Source organism: Syngnathoides biaculeatus, chromosome 13, assembly GCF_019802595.1.
Source record: "Syngnathoides biaculeatus isolate LvHL_M chromosome 13, ASM1980259v1, whole genome shotgun sequence".
NCBI classification, from domain to species: domain Eukaryota; kingdom Metazoa; phylum Chordata; class Actinopteri; order Syngnathiformes; family Syngnathidae; genus Syngnathoides; species Syngnathoides biaculeatus.
The window spans coordinates 12,796,097-12,814,184 of record NC_084652.1 but is presented as its reverse complement, the minus strand read 5'-3'; the positions used below and the strand labels follow the sequence as shown (position 1 = coordinate 12,814,184).

The 18,088-nt window shown below is 39.5% G+C and overlaps 2 protein-coding genes across 2 annotated transcripts; one reads left to right on the top strand and one right to left on the bottom strand.

Annotated features, from left to right (window-relative positions):
* Window positions 1-1,724: 1,724 nt before the first annotated feature.
* LOC133510807 (mitochondrial import inner membrane translocase subunit TIM44-like) lies at window positions 1,725-8,553 on the bottom strand. The gene is made up of 13 exons (XM_061839165.1): window positions 8,409-8,553; window positions 7,683-7,787; window positions 7,203-7,367; window positions 7,032-7,112; window positions 6,676-6,825; window positions 6,294-6,427; window positions 6,057-6,142; window positions 5,397-5,489; window positions 5,147-5,271; window positions 4,371-4,421; window positions 4,105-4,194; window positions 3,527-3,637; window positions 1,725-2,910 (listed from the first exon to the last, which is right to left on the bottom strand). Exons 1-13 carry the CDS (start codon window positions 8,544-8,546, stop codon window positions 2,791-2,793), a joined length of 1,449 nt encoding a protein of 482 aa, XP_061695149.1. The 5' UTR covers window positions 8,547-8,553; the 3' UTR covers window positions 1,725-2,790.
* Window positions 8,554-9,818: 1,265 nt separating this feature from the next.
* Window positions 9,819-17,800, top strand: LOC133510808 (ras-related protein Rab-11B). The gene is made up of 5 exons (XM_061839166.1): window positions 9,819-10,129; window positions 13,273-13,468; window positions 15,430-15,623; window positions 16,532-16,612; window positions 17,210-17,800. Exons 1-5 carry the CDS (start codon window positions 10,090-10,092, stop codon window positions 17,353-17,355), a joined length of 657 nt encoding a protein of 218 aa, XP_061695150.1. The 5' UTR covers window positions 9,819-10,089; the 3' UTR covers window positions 17,356-17,800.
* The last annotated feature ends 288 nt before the right edge of the window (window positions 17,801-18,088 follow it).

Below are 18,088 nucleotides of genomic sequence, written 5' to 3'. Positions count from 1 at the left end.
ACCACTTTGGTTTAATATTGACTCTACACTTTCTCGGTGGACTGAGTCAATTTTTACTGAGATTCAAGAATACATCGTAAGTGTTTTTATGAGCATCTCGAAACTGCCAATTGCAAACATTAAGACATTGAAGACTAAGTTGAAATAAAATCCAAAGTGTTTGACTTTCAATGAGTTAGCACATATCCTACCTTAACACTGATGCTTGGTGGGTGCGTGTGACCATCAGATGTCGTTGCTGTTAAATGAAAAGCATACACTGATGGTACCAAACTTTTTTCCCCTGCAGAAAATCAACCAAGTCACTTAGTACCAAACGTTTTTTCCCTGCAGACAATCATCCAAGTCACTTGTACAAGCAACATTTGAAAATGTGTTTTTCATTAAACAACAACTATAGGTACGTATATCACAATGAATTAGACTATTGCACAAAACTTCAGTAGTTCAACTCAAATATAGTCAAGAAGGAAACTATTTTAGCTATTATCACCTAATTTTTATATTAAAGTTTGGTTTCACATGTAATATTCTTAGTGTCTTAACCTTGTATATTCCAAGTTTTCGTGAGCTGTAAAAGAAAAAAAAAATATCCTGAAAAATTTCAGTGTGGAGTGAATGTATCATACAAGTTTGGCTTTTAAAATTGAACATCAGAAATAAACTCAAACTTTAGCAACAGTCTAATTTGATTTTATATGCAAAAGCAAATAACCACAAAGCATAAATCATGATAGATCTCTTTACTTCATTTGTACATGAATAGAATTTTTGTGCGGGAATACGTACAAATACATGAACCAACTTGGGCATTCAAGGGATGTTACACTTTAAGTCCAATGTGTACCGTCTTCAGATGTTAAAATAGAGAGATGGTAAAACTGGAATAAAACAATCAGCGTCCCTTTGGTTCAGAGTGAAATGCGATGAATAAAATGTAAAAACAGCCTTTAAAAAAAAAAAGAATGCTAAAGTCATCTACTCACTCATTCAAAATGTACTGTCTACAACAAACATCTCAATAAGACAGGAAGTACATCATGGATTGGTATATGGTCCCATATATTTACATTTAAAGGCATAGGTTGAAGGATTTTTTTTTTTGTATAATCCAACAACTGGGAGAGGAATTATTATTTTTTTTTTTTTTGAATTCATGATGGCGTATGGAACTGTATTATGACATTTATGTGGTTTAAATAACCTGAACATTCTAATATTAACAGGGAAGATTTTCCGAGATGTTACAGTCTTTTTTCCTACAAGCCATATACTGTATTCGGAATTGTCTCAGTTATAGTATTAACCTGGTGAACAAGCCAAAATTCTTATTAAATATTATTTATGTTATTAAAAATACCAAGTTGCAGAAACTCAGTTTTGATTGTGATGAATTTCAAATGCTGCAATATGAGGACAAAGGACTAAAGATGTATTTAAAATTAGATCAAGCAAATTTAAATGCCATAAAGACAACGATAGGACATACAAAATTCTAAATGATATTAAAAAAAAAAAAAAAAATGTGTCGCTAAGTGAAAAAGTTAATGTAATTCTTCAGATGTTGTTCGAGGTACGTCTTTGAAATTTAGTAAGTGATTTTGGTTGGCCAACCACTGCAGTTTACCACTGTGAGGAGTTTTCTCCACGAGGATAAAGACTGACTGTGGTTTGCTGGAGTCCCAAAACCTTGGAAATGGCTTTGTCATCTTTTACAGACTAATTTTTTTTTTTTTTTTTTACTATTTAAGTAATTTTTTGCCATTCAACAAATCTGGTATTACAGGTTGGCAAAAGAGCTCATTACTTTTTCCACATAGGGCCACAGAGATTTAGATTTTTTTAAAATTAATAAATAACATGCTAAATCATCTTTAAAAAAAAAAAACTGCACAGAGTATTTACTTGGGGTTGTCTTTGTGTTATGTAATACACTAATTACATTGATGATCTGAAACATTTAAGAGTGGAAAATTAGCAATTAATAATCCATAATCTATCAAGTTTATCCTCATAAGGGTGACGGGCGTGCTGGAGCCTATCACAGTTGACTTTGGATGAGAGGCGGGGTACACCCTAAACTGGTGGCAAGCCAATCACAGGCCACATAAAGACACACAATCATTCAGACTCGCACAATAATAATATCACAAAAAGAGGACGAATACTGCTTCACAGTGTCAAATATCTCACAATCTTAACATGGACTAACAAAATTAATAACAATAATTACCTTTGAACCCAACGTGCGGTTGCTTACAGTTTAACTTTGATTGTACCCAAATAAGGAAATTTGCAAGTTATTTGCAAATAAATAAATAATGTAAATTAGCAATATAGTTGAGCAGGGAAGCATTAAGTTTCCTTTTTAGGTCCTGGAAGGACCTGATCAAGCATGCAGTTTAGTCCACAGCATGTACAAACCATGTGGCTGCCTGGTTGGGCCGTGTCGTGAAATAAGACCACGTGGGTCGAGTACCTGCTCGTTGCAAGTTGCCGCCATCCTTTTTAAAAATGTATCCTAGAGGCTAAGATCAAACTTGGAAAACAAGTAAGAGTTCACTAAGTATCCATGGAGTTAATGTTCTTTAAGTTGTGCGTCTTTGTAAAGGTGCACACTGAGCCTCTTAATGGTGATGGCAAAAGAGAAAGTGTGCAATCCACACAACTGAACCCAGATTTGTCCCCCTTTCAGTGTGAGCATGAGCACATGCGGGTATTCCAGGCTCATCTTCATTTCCTGTTTCCAGTGTTTTCCCCGACATCCCCCACCCCCTTTTTCTTATCCTCCTAGAGAACCTGCTCAGTGCTGGAGGCGGAGATGTCAAGGAGTCTCCACGCCGCGCTGGGGTTCAGCTCCTCCTGGTCGCGACACAGCGCCCAAACATACATCGTCCTCAATACCTTTTCCTGTTACAGGGTGGAGAGCACAAACATAGCGTCTGTGTGTTTGGATGCAGCCAAGCAGGGCACACGATGGACGGCGTCAGCAGCTCACTCAGTCCCACAAACATATTTAACACTCAATAAGTGGTTATAATTTTGCTGCGATAAAGTGAACAGATACACTACTCACAAAAAGTTGGGGCTACTCTACTTTTGGGTGCAATTTCGGGATGAGCCGAAAATCTATTACAATTTTAAGATGTTCAATGTTTCAGTACTTTTTGCATAACTTGCTCTTCTAAAATATGGGACTGGATGACAAATTTAGAAGGATGTCCACTTGTACGCCTTTCTGTGATTCTTTTGGTCTCTGTGACATTCTAAGCTCAGTAGCGACTTTATGTCCAAGAACTTCCCGTTGGAATCATTTGTTGAGCGTTGCCTCGTTCTCGTGATATCAAAATATAAACAACGTGACAACGGGGACAAACTGTACTATTTCTAATTGAACCAGGACACATGGTATTTTACTGTACTTAAAATGATTGTGAATGAGACATGTTTTTGACCTGGTCAGCTAACCGTCAATTGAATTGCATCGGATTCACCACCAAATTGAGTAAACAACAAATGGACTGACCGGATCTCCTTCCACGATGTCTCCTTTGGGACTTCGTAGCACCATGATGACTTGGGCTTGGAACGTGATGATGAGCACTGGGCCCTGCTCCATCATCTTTCCCATGGCCAACTATAACCAAGAGCATGATAATGTACACGGAATCTCAAACAAATACACGTTGCATTACTTGAAGTAGTGACTGTGCATGAGTGAGAAAAAGTGAGGCTGTGCACACTATCAGTAAATGGGTTCATGGATTAGTGTTTGTGAAGGAATAAATTAAAAATTAACAGGATCTGTACCCCTTTCATTCACTGGAAGCCTATCCTAGTTATCCAACCTTGTGTATCATTACAATATATACTGCATTCTGATTCTGTGTAGTTTATCTATATTGTCCCCCATTTATAGTTCATGTTATCTGTAGTTCATTTAATAAACCCTTATACAAAGAACTTGATGTGTTTTGAGTGGGGGAAATATTACAGCTTCTGCACACTGAGAAAATTTCATTTCACAGACTTTCAGTTGGCGAAGGTGATTCACACTACAGTGTGAATCTGTGCATGTATGATCGCTGGTGTGTGCGTACTTACATCAATATTATCAATATCAAGGATTTTGGACTGGAACAGCAATCCCAAAGCTCGAGCTTGTTGGATGGGGTGGGCCAGCTGACTGTAAGTCTGAGAACACAAAGCAAAAACATGCATCAGCAATGTGGAAATATGCATAATGTGTGAACCATCTTGCTAGAATCCCATCAAGTTCATCCAGGTTCTGTTCAAACCACCAAAAATCGCACTCTTAAATTAAGCTAGCTAAACGCTGTATGAGGCACATTAGCGTGGGTAGAACTTACCGCTTCATAGCACCAGCTTTTCAGTACATCCAGCTCCCCACGAATCATAGCCTACAGAAAGAACACCAAACAGTGTTGTTCAGAACTGCTGTTTTGCAGTTTTATAAATTAAGTTTCAGCAATGGTCATTTCAAATTGGTGAAGATATTATGACATGATGCTAAAATGACCTGCGACCAATTGAAAGTCTGACTGCCAGGTTTCATTCCAGACCTTATAATCCAATTACTGTCTGTAATAAAGTGATTGCAAGTGCATAACTGCATTACCAACAAACTGTATTTCCCCCCCAACAGAACTTCAGTGAACTTTCAAACAAAGTAGACCCTGCATATGTGGGGTTTGGCACCTGTGGATACTTTTTATTTAAAAAAAAATAAAATAGAATAAAAAAAAAAATCAGTTTTTAAAAAATTCATTTTTTAAGGGGGTGAAGCAATTCTGAAAACACTTACTGGCAGTATATCCCCCCGTATTCAACAATTTTAGGAGTTTGGACGATAGATAAAAGAATTTATTTTCAATGCAATTTTAATAGCCGTCAATTATCCACAGACTGACTCCATTTGTGGTTGGGCTGTCGTGCCGGTATTTGACTAAATTAAATTAAATTCATGATCCACGCAGGACTACAAGATACAACAACGTAATTTGGATTGATTAATTAATTAATTAATTAATCAATCAACCAATTAATTAATTAATTGATGAAGGAACTTGTGATTCAGCTCTCCTTCGTGGGGTACATTTTTGTGGAAGAGATGAGAGTATTTCACCTCCAGTATGTTTGGGATGATGTCTTTCTCACACTGTTTGAGAAAAGAGTCCTTGTCGAATTTGGGGTCCGCCTTCACAATCTCAGTCAGCACCTCAGACATCTCCGTCTTGGAGAAAAGACCGCCTGGGAAAATAAAAATATCAACATAAAATATTGGGTTGTAGAATACAACACACAACATTTATTTGCTGCTTTAACGAATTGATTGTGCCCGAATAAAGCAGCAGGGAGGATGAAAAGTTCAATACTGAGGACGCTGGTGACTCTGTCGGTCACAGCTCTGGATGCTCTGACGAGGACATTGTCACTTTCATCATATTTCATCTTCATCTCAAAGAATCCTTCAAGGAGCAGAAAGGAGAGAAAGAACTTTGCTGAGGAGGATCAAAAATTAACCTGTGAGAGCACAAAGCCTGCCATCACACTTTATCCGTCAAGACTGAAATGTATTTCGGAATCCATTGTCTACTGCCACCTGCTGCTTTGAAAAGGAACTGTTTATGTGCACAGTAGTGCAGCGATCAAAACTTTTTTTTGTCTCAAGCAATAATTTGACATACTTGAATTGACACAAATTAAAACATTTGTCAAAATACAAATCACCATTATCTTTTAAGCAGTTGATGTAATAAGAGGGAACATGATTTAGCCCTTTCCCTTTTTCGAAGATGATTTTCAGTTTTGTTTTTTTCCAGATTTTTGCTAGCTTCTTTTTTTAATACATTAGGATTGTATCGCGTGACTGAGACAGCACAAATGTTTCAAAATAAAACTTCTTTCAGACTCAGATGAGCAATAAAATATATTTTGTTCAGTCTCTCTGGCCCAGTGACTGGAGACCACTGTTGTGTAATAAACTAAACTAAAGGTGCACTCAGGAAAAATGTCTCAAAATATATCTTTCTTACTGTTGAAAACCATGTTATTATCTTTGAAGTCCTTCCATTGCTGGTACCACTTTGAGTCCTTGTGAAGAACAACACCCAAAGCCTCCCTGCAATACACAAAAATACATAAATAAACACCATCAACAGTCCATGAATACAGCTTCTTTACAATCCACCACCAGACACACAGTTTTGGAAATTAAATTATAAAGTAGGATTATTTTGTTGCATTTTACAACTGCAGAATTAATTACTGACTCATTGGCTTCAAATACTCTGTTGTCACCATCTGCTCCCTTCGAGGAAAAATCACTCCTCTTCCTCAGCTGAGGGGGAGCTCGGTAAGGTCCAGCATCGCCAACATGGATCTCCTTCTTCATGGACTCTACACTCTGCACAGATGACAGTAAAGTATCACTCATATAGTTCTAAACATCAACTTTCTGTGGGAAAATACTATTACAATGCAAGAGTGCGAGTGCCCTAATTACAATACTAAATTATAAATCATGACCGGCCCACTTTCCCCCCCGTCTCACAGTTAGCTGGCTACCAACAATAACACAGTGGGATGGAAAGAATCTACCAGATTAAGACGAAGAAAACCTTATTAGTTTCCATTTTTTTCTGCTCTCCCTACCTGTGAGATAGCCTGGAAGGCGCTGGTCTTGCCTAGTCGTTGACCTCCTTTGGAAACCGTCTCAGCAGAGTGTTTGGCGTTACGTGCTGCTTCCTCCACACCTTCCTTGATTTTTTTCCCGATGTCTGTGCGACTCACTTCCTCAATGCTCTGTGTTCAAAACAGTTTACTAAAAAGTGACTTGGTATACTTGGGACAAGCTAAAGTGGGTTATACAAACAAAAAATGGTTAAAATGGATGGATGGATGGATGGATGGATGGATGGATGGATGGATGGCATTAACCTGTAGCTATGATCAATAGTACAGCATACACAGGATGTTATCAAGTTTTCAAGCTCTGTTCTGGTACTGACCTCCTTCATTGTTTCCGACAATGAGTCCAGTGTCTTTTTAAAGATTTCTGAGGTCTTCACAGTCTCTGCTTCTATAGATTTCTAAAGAAAGAAAATGGAAACAAACATCACAATAACATTCTGTAATAAAAAAAAATAAACAGTAGCACAGCATTAAATACATTCTCTTACATATTTCCTGCGTGCTTGTTGTAAGGCATCGGACTCCTCAAGCCTCTTGGCCTCCTCTCTGAACTTCTTGATGTTCTCTTTCATCTCCTGATTCTTACCAAACTCCTGACGAAGGTTATCCACAAACTCTCCCAAAAAACCTTTTCGACCCGAGACATAACGCACCTGATAAAACAGAGGTATAGTGCGCTAAATACACACATCCAACCATTTCCAGGAAATACATTATTATTATTAGACACTATGTAAATGTATTATTACAGTGAATTTATCGAGCCCCACAGTCCAGTAACTTAACCAAAGTGAAGAAAAACAAAACAACCAAGCGACTGCTCATAACTGGAAAAATTGGGAAACTGAGGCGCTCATAAATGAAGGTACCACTCTATGAATATGATAACTTATTTGCTTTCAATAAAATACAAATTACTTTATTTGTGAGTGGATGAGTGTAATTTAGGGGGGATTGCTATAGTTTACCTGCAGTGCTGTGGCTCGACTCGTGTGTAACGTGTCGGCATCACCTCTCCAATTTAAGGACCACAGCAGGCGGGAGCAAAAGGCCGAGCCATGTTTCCCAAACAACTGCAATGACGAGAACATTCTTTATTTTTGAAACTTTCAATTGAATAAAAACAAATAAAACTAAAGTAATTGTTATAAACCTAGAAAGATACTTCATAAAATATATATATATATATAAGACAGGGGACGACAGCATAAAATGAACAAAGCACTCTGCAGACAATCTACAGGAATGAGCAGACTATTTTCAGTGGATGCTCAGGTCCTTCAATGTGCGCAGCAACATGTTGGCGATATTCTACTAGTCTATGGTAGCATGTGCCATTTACTTATCAGCTGTCTACCTGGGGAGCAGCATCAGTGCCAGGGATACAAAAAGGATTGATACACTCATTAAGAAGGCTGACATCACAAGACAGGAGAAAGAAGCGTTTGAATTAGTGAGGGACAAGAGATAACTGAGCAAACTTCTTCCTCTTGGGCAATCCCACTTCCATGGCGCATTTCATCAGGCATCTACTCAATGCCAATCCCAATCCCAATCGTCGAGGATTTCCACTACTGAGTTGGGCCTACGAAAATAAACCCCAAAGCAGAGCTGTTCACGCTTATTGTCTTGTATGACGTATTAGCTGGGAGCTCGAAGAGATTATGTAGGACGTGTATTTTGTATGAGCCTACCTGGTAACGACGAATCATGGAGGACGCCATCTTGATTTCGGCATGCGTCGAAATGCACGTGCAACCTTGGACAGCAGCTGACCTTCCACTCAGCCAATAGAAAAAGAGCATGGCGCTAGATGGGCGGAGCTGTGTCATAATCAACTTAAAGGGGACAAGCGTTCCAAACACCAAAATCTGGAAAACTAACAACAAGAAAATATCCACGTGATTGCTTCAACTAAAATTGTGTTTTTCTTTATGTCTGTGTACATTGTCAGTCATCCATGTCAATGGTAATCCGCAATGATTGAATTTGAATTTATGATTTTTCCATTTCAATACTTTTACACCTTAAAAACTATTCTGCGGCCCTTTTATTATCATTTATGATCATCCTCAACGTCATCATATTCATCACAATACTTTTTACCCCATTACAATTACTTATAATTATTGTTGTTGTTATCAGGAAAAGAAAAAGAATACGATTATTGTTAATATTCTTATTTCAATAAAAATATTCTCATTAAATGTGTATTGTAATACAACACAATTTATAGTAATTTACATAAGAATAATTCGATGAAAAATTAATCAATTTTACTACTGCTACTATTAATAATACTATGTTATAGTCAGACTAATGTGAGAAAAAACTAATGCTGTTATTGGTATTATTATTTAAATTAAAATAATTTTAACGTAGCTATTTAAATTAATTTATAAAGCTTTTAAAAGTCCTAATTAGGTACAAAATATTCTTATTTGTATTGTTATTTTTATTATTATTATTACTATAATACTAATTATTGTAACAGTCATAAGGAAAAAAATAATTTATTTTATTCTTTTTAATTTACCATTTACAAATAATAATTTAAGTCGAAGCGATAAGGTGAAAAATAATTGATGATGATGATGACGATGATAATTATCATCATCATCATCATCATTGATAAGATAAGACTAGTCACAGAAGCAAACGACGGTGAAATAAAAAAAAAACATCAAATACAATGAAAAACAAGCATAATCGAATAACTGAATTAAGGGAAAAAATATATTCTCTCCAAGTTACTGAAGTGTTCATGTAAAACAGCAACATTGTGCAATTAAGTGACGGAATTTTTTCCATTATTCCATTTTTTTTCATTTTCACTCGCTTCACTTGTTATACAATAACAATATTTACCATACCTGGCGATTTGCAGAATTACATATCACAGCTTGTTGATCAGACGCAAGCAAGGTGACTTATAGGAGTACCATGTGACGTATAATATTAACAATGACCAATCATTTACGGCAAATGACAGAACCCAACCCGTAGATAAACTACTGCGAGTCCTAAAACAGCATTTTGGGGGGTTGGGGAGGGGGTGACGTTTAAAACATTTCCGTGCGCGGAACATATTTGTAAGCTTGTTTGTCATTCTCTGCGGTGTGAGGCGGTCAGTGTCGGCACGTCGACGACAGGCGCGCCCCCTGGAGGAAGATATTCAGAGTGCAGGGACTCCTCCCTCTGCAGAGTTGGGAGCTGCTGTGCCTTTCTGCAGCCCTGACAGCGAGCATTGGCGCATTAACAGTCCCGCCGCGAACCTTTGCCATCTTTTTTTCAGCTTCTTTTTAAGCCATCTTTCCGTCCCATACATCACACGTCATCCGCCGTGGGACAAGCGTCGGAGCGGCCTCGTCTAGAATGGGGAACCGAGACGATGAATACGATTTCTTGTTCAAAGGTAAAAGAAGAAGGAATGGGGGGGATGATCGGCTCGTACTGACATCGCGTCAAAAACGCCTATTCGCCTTTTGTTGTTTCAGTTATGCCGAATAGGTGACACATGCCCGTAAATTGGGGCCTGTGTTTATGATGAAGGCCGGGATGATCATCTGAAAAGCAAATAGCTGTTTTTGCAGCGTTAGTTACAACAGCTGCAGCTGTTTCTAGGTAGGATGGAACACCCTTTCTGTTTGGAGCCTGTTGAAGTTTTGTTTATACACATAAAAGAATGCACCACTGACCAGAGTTCACCGAGCCTCCACTGGGGCCCTAAGCAAAAATATGAATTTAGCACCCTCTCATTTGAACAGAATTACATTACAAAGGCGAACTTGTGTTGATTTAAAGTTACAAAAGCGGGATACTGAATATCATCTAGGCCTAAAAAAAAAAAAAAGTGCAAGGAAGAATGACATCATTTTCATTGGCTGGTATTTGATTAATCATTTCAAACCTAGAGTAAATTGACTATAATATTAACATTATATTGTACTATATAAAAATCCCTGTGTGGTGATTAAGTTGGACATTTTAGGGAACTAACTAGAGTCACCACATAGACATCTCTAGATTATGATTAGGGTCACCAGGTAGCCAACAGGCACCAGATGAATTGCCCCAGAGCTCCTGGCTCTAAAAATGGCTCATGACTGATTTCATACACATTGTGATTTCCTACAAATGTTTGAGAAGTGGTCTTTTGTCTAATATAAAAAAAACTGCAGAGATGTATAGAAATGATGCTCACATTTATATATTTGCTAGAAATTTTCTTATCATTATCATGATCTGATCAGTGTCTTCACATAGATGAATATCAATAATGCTAAAAAAAATTAGGGTATACTGTATTTCCTTTAATTGTGCAAACCTGTTATTTCAGAAGCGTGTATCAAACTGTTACCCCCTCAGATTAAACAGGAGCCAAGAAGTAGCTTTTATTAGTTTCAGAAATGTTCTTGATTTTTGGCCCATCCAATCTCTGAGCCGCTTATGCTCCCAAGGGTCGCGCGAGTGCCGCAGCCTATCCCAGCTATCTTTGCAAATCCTGAACCTGTTGCCGGCAAATCGCAGGGCACACATAAACAACCATTTGCACTCACATTCACACCTACGTGCAATTTAGAGTCTTCTATTTACTGAAGACATGCATGTTTTTGGGATTTGGAAGGAAACTGGAGTACCTGGAGAAAACCCACACAGGTATGGAGACAACATGCAAACTCCACACAGGCGGGGCTGGGATTTGAACCCAGGTTCTATGAACCTGTTAGGTAGTCCCTCTAACCAGTCGCCCACCATTTCACCTTTGACACAAATATATACAACTACAAAATGTAAAACAAAATGCATACTACTTGAAATGGGTAAATGTCAAGCAAACACTAAAATAATGATGTGACTAAATTCATGTTTTTCCTTCTCAGTACTACAGTAAAGCTTCAAATATTCTTGGCAATCCCAAATTCACACATCTGTGGATTTTTCCTCATTCACTGAAAAATATACATTGTTTTTATTCTCTGGCCAAAGTAGTATTATTTTGCTGCCACTTTGTGCCATCTTGGTCACAGAAAACTTTCTAGAAGTGTGTTGATGAGTTTCAATTAGTCAAAACTAGTGCTTTGTTGGCATGTTAAGGTATTTTTGTGCCAGGTACCTACATTGAAGTGATTGAAGGAGCTTCATTTTGAGAAACCAATTGCGTTGGCACAGTCTCATGGCACCTTGGTATCATTGAACTATGTTGAAGTGAGTTGAGGAGTTTCATCTAGTTAAAAGTAGTGCTGTGTTGGCACGATAAGGCATTTTTGTGTCAGGTACCTACTTTGAAGTGATTTGAGGAGCTTCGTTTTGAGATACCTATTGCATTGGTACGGTCTCGTGGCATCTTGGTATCAATGAACTATGTTGAAGTGAGTTGAGGAGTAGTGCTTTATGGCCAACTCGTGGCATTCTTGTATAACGGCACAAGGCGCTTAGTTTGCTTATATGTTGGGGTGGCCCCCAACTCAGAGGAAGATGGTGCTCAGCCAGATGTTATTGACACAAATGGGCTCATGATTAAATGCATTCTGTAGGCTGATGGATATGCTGTTTATTTTCTGAGCTCAGCTGGGTCCAAAATGCCTCTTTGATGGTCATATCAGCTCTCATGGCACATTTACATCCTGGGGGGTGCAGGAGCAAAAGGCTATTTAGATGTAACAAAGTCTCCTCTGTGGGATGAATAGGGCATCTGCCGGAGGTTAGGGCTCCCTCTCTCCCTTCTCCGTCTGGCCGAGTCATCATCCCGAGCCCCGCAGAAACAGGAAGGGCAAGGCAGCCTGAAACTGTCGATTCAGGTTTCGGTGGAGGCTGTTATCGGCTTCCTGCAGCCCGGACCAGAATGGTGTCAGCGGGGATAAAGTTTGACTCGGTTTCCTTTTGTGGAGGAGGAGAGAAAACACAAAGGCTCCACCTCTGCTGCTTTCCATCCGAGCCTCCCACCCCCACCCCAAGGCCCATCCTGACTCAGCTCCCAGGCCTGCCCCTGATCCTCACAGGACATCTAGCCTCTTTACTCTCAACTGTATACATACGGAGGCTCTGCAACAGCCATCAAAACCCAGAAAAGTTAAATCCACATCGCATATTGTTAGAACGCTTATCTGAATATAATCAATAACAGGATGTTAGAGGCCTATTACAAAGTATATTTCACAATAATGGCAAAGTTTGAGAAATTTTGTCTTGGTCAGATGAAACTAAGGTTGAAGTTTTTGGACATCATTTTAAAAGTTACAGTATGTTTGGCGCATCGTCTGTTTTTCTTCAGCTGGAACTGGGGCCTCTGGCAACTAGGTGGCAGGATGATGAACATTGTGAAATACTCATTTAACTACAACATCTGAAATGTGTTCGATATTAATCACAAGTCTACTTCTAAACTGGAATTTATTCAAGGTTAATCAGCGGCATTTTAAAATGGTGGCAGGTGTGCGCTGACTCCAAGTGAAGTTAAATTTGTAATGTGATGTGAACACAGCCACATCCCATTTATAAGAGACAATCGCAAAAAAAAAAAACTGTATTTGATCACGGTGTTTCCCTTTTCTGCAGTTGTGTTGATTGGAGACTCGGGTGTCGGTAAGAGCAACCTGCTCTCCAGATTCACACGAAATGAGTTCAACCTGGAGAGCAAAAGCACCATTGGGGTGGAGTTTGCGACGCGCAGCATTCAAGTGGACGGCAAGACGATAAAGGCTCAGATTTGGGACACTGCGGGACAGGAGCGCTACAGAGCCATCACCTCGGCGTGAGTCCATCTCGAGTCGGGCAGAGAGTCTTTTTCCATGAGGTGCCATATTGAACTTTCATTTAGAGCCAGCGTGAGAGCAATAACACCAAAAGTAGCACACCCGTTCCTCATTCATACCTGAGATCTTGTAACACTAAAAAATGGACTCAATTTGGACATTTTTATTCAAGGTTGTAGTTACAGTGAACAAAAGAAGTATTTGAACACCTTGCTATATTGCAAGTTCTCCCACTTAGATATCAGGGGGGGGGGTCTGAAATTTGGATCGTAGTTGCATGTCCACTGCGACAGAGATAATCTAAAAAGAAAAATCCATAAATCACAATGTATGATTTTTTTTTTTAACAATTTATTTGTGTGATACAGCTGCAAATAAGTATTTGAACACCTGAGAAAACCAATGTTAATATTTGGTACAGAAGCCTTTGTTTGCAATTACAGAGGTCAAACGTTTCCTGCAGTTGTTCACCAGGTTTGCACACACTGCAGGAGGGATTTTGACCCACTCCTCCACACATCTTCTCTAGATCAGACAGGTTTCTGGCCTGTCGCTGACAAACACGGAGTGTCAGCTCCCTCCAAAGATTTTCTGTTGGGTTTCGGTCTGGAGACTGGCTAGGCCACGCCAGAACCTATGCTATGCTATGCAGAACATATGCTTCTTATGGAGCCACTCCTTGGTTTTCCTGGCTGTCTACTTCGGGCCATTGTCATGTTGAAAGACACAGCCACGACCCATCTTCAATGCTCTGACTGAGGGAAAGAGGTTGTTCCCCAAAATCTCATAATCATCCTCTCCTTAGCACAGTGCAGCCGTCCTGTCCCATGTGCAGAAAAACATCCCAAAGCATGATGCTACCACCCCCATGCTTCAGAGTAGGGATGGTGTTCTTGGGATGGAACTCATCAATCGTCTTCCTCCAAGCACGGTCAGCGGAATTATGACCAAAAAGTTCCATTTTGGTCTCATCTGACCACAAACCCTTCTCATTTGACTCCTCTGTACCATCCAAATGGTCATTGGCAAACTTAAGACGGGCCTTGACATGTGCAAATTTAAACAGGGGACCCTTCCGTGACATGCATGATTTCAAACCATGACGTCTTCGTGTATTACCAACAGTCACCTTGGAAACGGTGGTCCCAGCTCTTTTCAGGTCATTGACCAAGTCCTGTCGTGTAGTCCTGGGCTAGGCTGATTCCTCACCTTTCTAAGGATCATTGAAACCCCATGAGGTGATATCATGCATGGGGCTCTACTCCGATTGAGATTGACCGTCATGTTTAGCTTCTTCCATTTTCAAATGATTGCGCCAACATTGGACGTTTTTTAAGCAAGCTCTGAAGTCCTTTCTAGCCATGTGGAGTTGTACAATTTTGTCTCTGGTGTCTTTGGACAGCTCTTTGGTCTTGGCCATGTTACAGGTTTGAGTCTTTTTGATTGTACGGGGTGGACAGGTGTCTTTATGCAGCTAACGACCTCACACAGGTGCATCTGATTCAGGATAATACATGGAGTGGAGGTGGACTTTTAAAGGCGGACTAACAGGTCTTTGAGGGTCTGAATTCTAGCTGGTTGACGGGTGTTCAAATACTTATTTGCAGCTGTATAACAAATAAATCGTTAAAAAATCATACATTGTGATTTCTGGATTTTTCTTTTTATATTATCTCTCTCACAGTGGACATGCACCTACGATGAAAATTTCAGACCCCGCCATGATTTCTCAGTGGGAGAACTTGCAAAAAAGCAGTGTTCAAATACTCATTTGTATATATAATACAACTTAACATAAAAATAACACTATAATGTAGTGACACTTGTTCAGTGTTGTCCCTAAAAAAGATATAAGCATTTTTACTCAAATGTGAGAGGTTTACTTACTTTTGTGAGATAATGTACATCTTTGTTGTTGACATGATGCTGGTCTAGTTACCACCGATTGCCTCTTTCGCAGATACTACAGAGGTGCCGTGGGGGCACTCCTAGTGTACGACATAGCCAAGCACCTGACCTACGAGAACGTGGAGCGCTGGCTGAAGGAGCTGAGGGACCACGCCGACAACAACATCGTCATCATGCTGGTGGGCAACAAGAGCGATTTACGCCACCTCAGGGCCGTGCCCACAGACGAAGCCCGCGCCTTCGCAGGTACACAAACCCAAGAAAGAGACAAAAATGTATCAGGGCAGACTTCATCTTCTCAGAGCCATTGGAAACCAGAGCGCAATCTGTGTCGAGATGAAACGCAATCACACGTTTCTATGAGTCTGGGTGAGAACAGCAGCTCGCTTGGAAAACACGGTCAAGCTGCTTGCCATTGTCCGGTTCAGCAAGTATCCATTTTAGCTGCGCACACAAGAAATGGAGCTGCAGGTTTGGCAGCAAAATAAGAAATAGTGGACAGCAAATCATTGGGGAATGTCAGAAGAAATAGGATAACATTTGGAGTCAAATTCCATCTTTTATGGAATTATACACTTTTACTGTGTATCTCAGGGGCTATTTTTAAACAGTGTTCCCCAGCCATTATTGAGCCAATGCATACAATTTACATGAACAACCAACCACACAACAAAAAATGTCATGTTAAGTACTGTACTGACATAATAGTTTCAATTTACTCAGTTTCTGCCATTTAGAGGATAAGCATTTAACTGTTGTACTTGTCATAACGTGTATGTATCACAGCCATAGATAGATGAAAAATACTTTACAGACCAATTATGCTAAACTGGATAATTTGGAGTGGCACACCTGATGATCACTCATTCCAGCTCAGAGGTTGGGAATCAATGATTTACTAGACTGCAAGGCACACATCTCTTCTGGGGTCATTTAAAGGGCAATTATGCTTCCAAATTGTAAAAGTGAAAATATATGTATTGAAACTCCTTGAGGTGATCTATTGTCAAAATAGTCGCAAGTTGGCGTAACACCGGCTCTCCCACACAAATAGTGTAGCATGACACACCTTAAAGGGTGTAACACAGTTGCGGTTTTCATTCTTTTCAACGTTTTCAGGAGACTTATTGTGTGCGTTTTGTTTTCACATATAGAGAAAAACAACCTGTCATTCATAGAAACATCAGCCTTGGACTCGACAAATGTTGAAGAGGCATTCAAGAATATCCTCACAGGTATGACTGCAGATTAAAGAGTTTCCCAAAAGTCACACTTCCTTTAAAAAAAACGTTTTCACATATAATTCAGTCAGACACCGACTTTACATCTTTACATCCATCTGGTCATCTTTTCCCCCAATTATGCTGAAAATTATTCACTAGTTATGTCTCATCCCATTTTAAGCAGTTCAACCACTTCCAAAACCAAAATTATTTCCAAGTTTTTCCATTGTGGTGAAAATTTCAGAAAAAAAAAGTCGGTTTGTTGAACTTTCACTGACCAGTAGTCTAAGAGGAATAATGCAAAATTTACTCCCCATTCTGACCTAAGAACTTGTAAACTTAATACATGACACAGAAGATGAAAAACTGCTAATTGGGCCTAACTTGAACATTTTCACGTAGGGTTATACTCATTTTTGTTGCCAGAGGTTTATCCAATAATGGCCATTGAGCTATTGAGGGGATACAAGTGACTACTTCACAATGGAATGAAGGCTCATTTCTTCAAGGTCATATTTTTGGTTTGCAGCTAGTGTCAATTTCAAGTTGACACGGTAAAACGGTTCACTCATCATTAGTTTTAATGGTCTTATTTTTGCCCCTCAACAGAAATCTACCGCATCGTATCGCAGAAACAGATCGCCGAGCGGTCGGCCCACGACGAGTCCCCCGGGAATAACGTGGTTGACATCAGCGTGCCCCCGACCACGGACGGTCAAAGGGGGAGCAAGCTGCAGTGCTGCCAGAACCTGTAACCCGGGGCAAGTGCCCCTCTCTCACTCTTAGGGTGGATTATGAATTGGGATCCAGTGCTTCTGTCTTCCTGGGCTGCAATATAGTCTGAGATGGGCGTTATTTCGATGCAGGGAATGGCTTCATGACGCCACAGAAGGAATTGATTAAAAGGTGTAATATGACCCAGTTTCAGCCTGCTACAGTACATTCGAGTGCAAAAGATGGACTGCTGGTACCACACAAACGTTGACTTCTCCGTGATTGGAGTCTGTCTCTGGCGGATGTTTGAGTAGTACCAGCACTTCCTTTTTGCATTCCACTTCTCCTTGTTCAGTCATCTCAAAAGTGGTTGTGATGCTGCTGATGCTTACTTCCTGTAAAATATTGTTTTTGTTATTTTGATAGCGTGTCTGCTCACATACGTTATAATAATGCCATGAAAATAAATTTTACACTATTATGTGACTGAGGCTGTTCTTCGAGATGTAATACAGGTAAACCATAGCATTAGAAGCTGGACCTACACACTATTAAAAATATGATTTAAAAAAAAATGAGTCACCCTATTTAGTAAATGCGACAATGCTGATGTGGCAGTTTTTGCTTACTTCAAATTAGTATAATTATAAAAAACATACTGAACAAAAATATAAACATTTCTGCTTCCCTTTTTCATGAGCTGAACTCAAGGTAGACTTTCACGTAATGCCTCTCAAATATTGTTCATAATGATAGTAGGCACTTGTTTGCCAT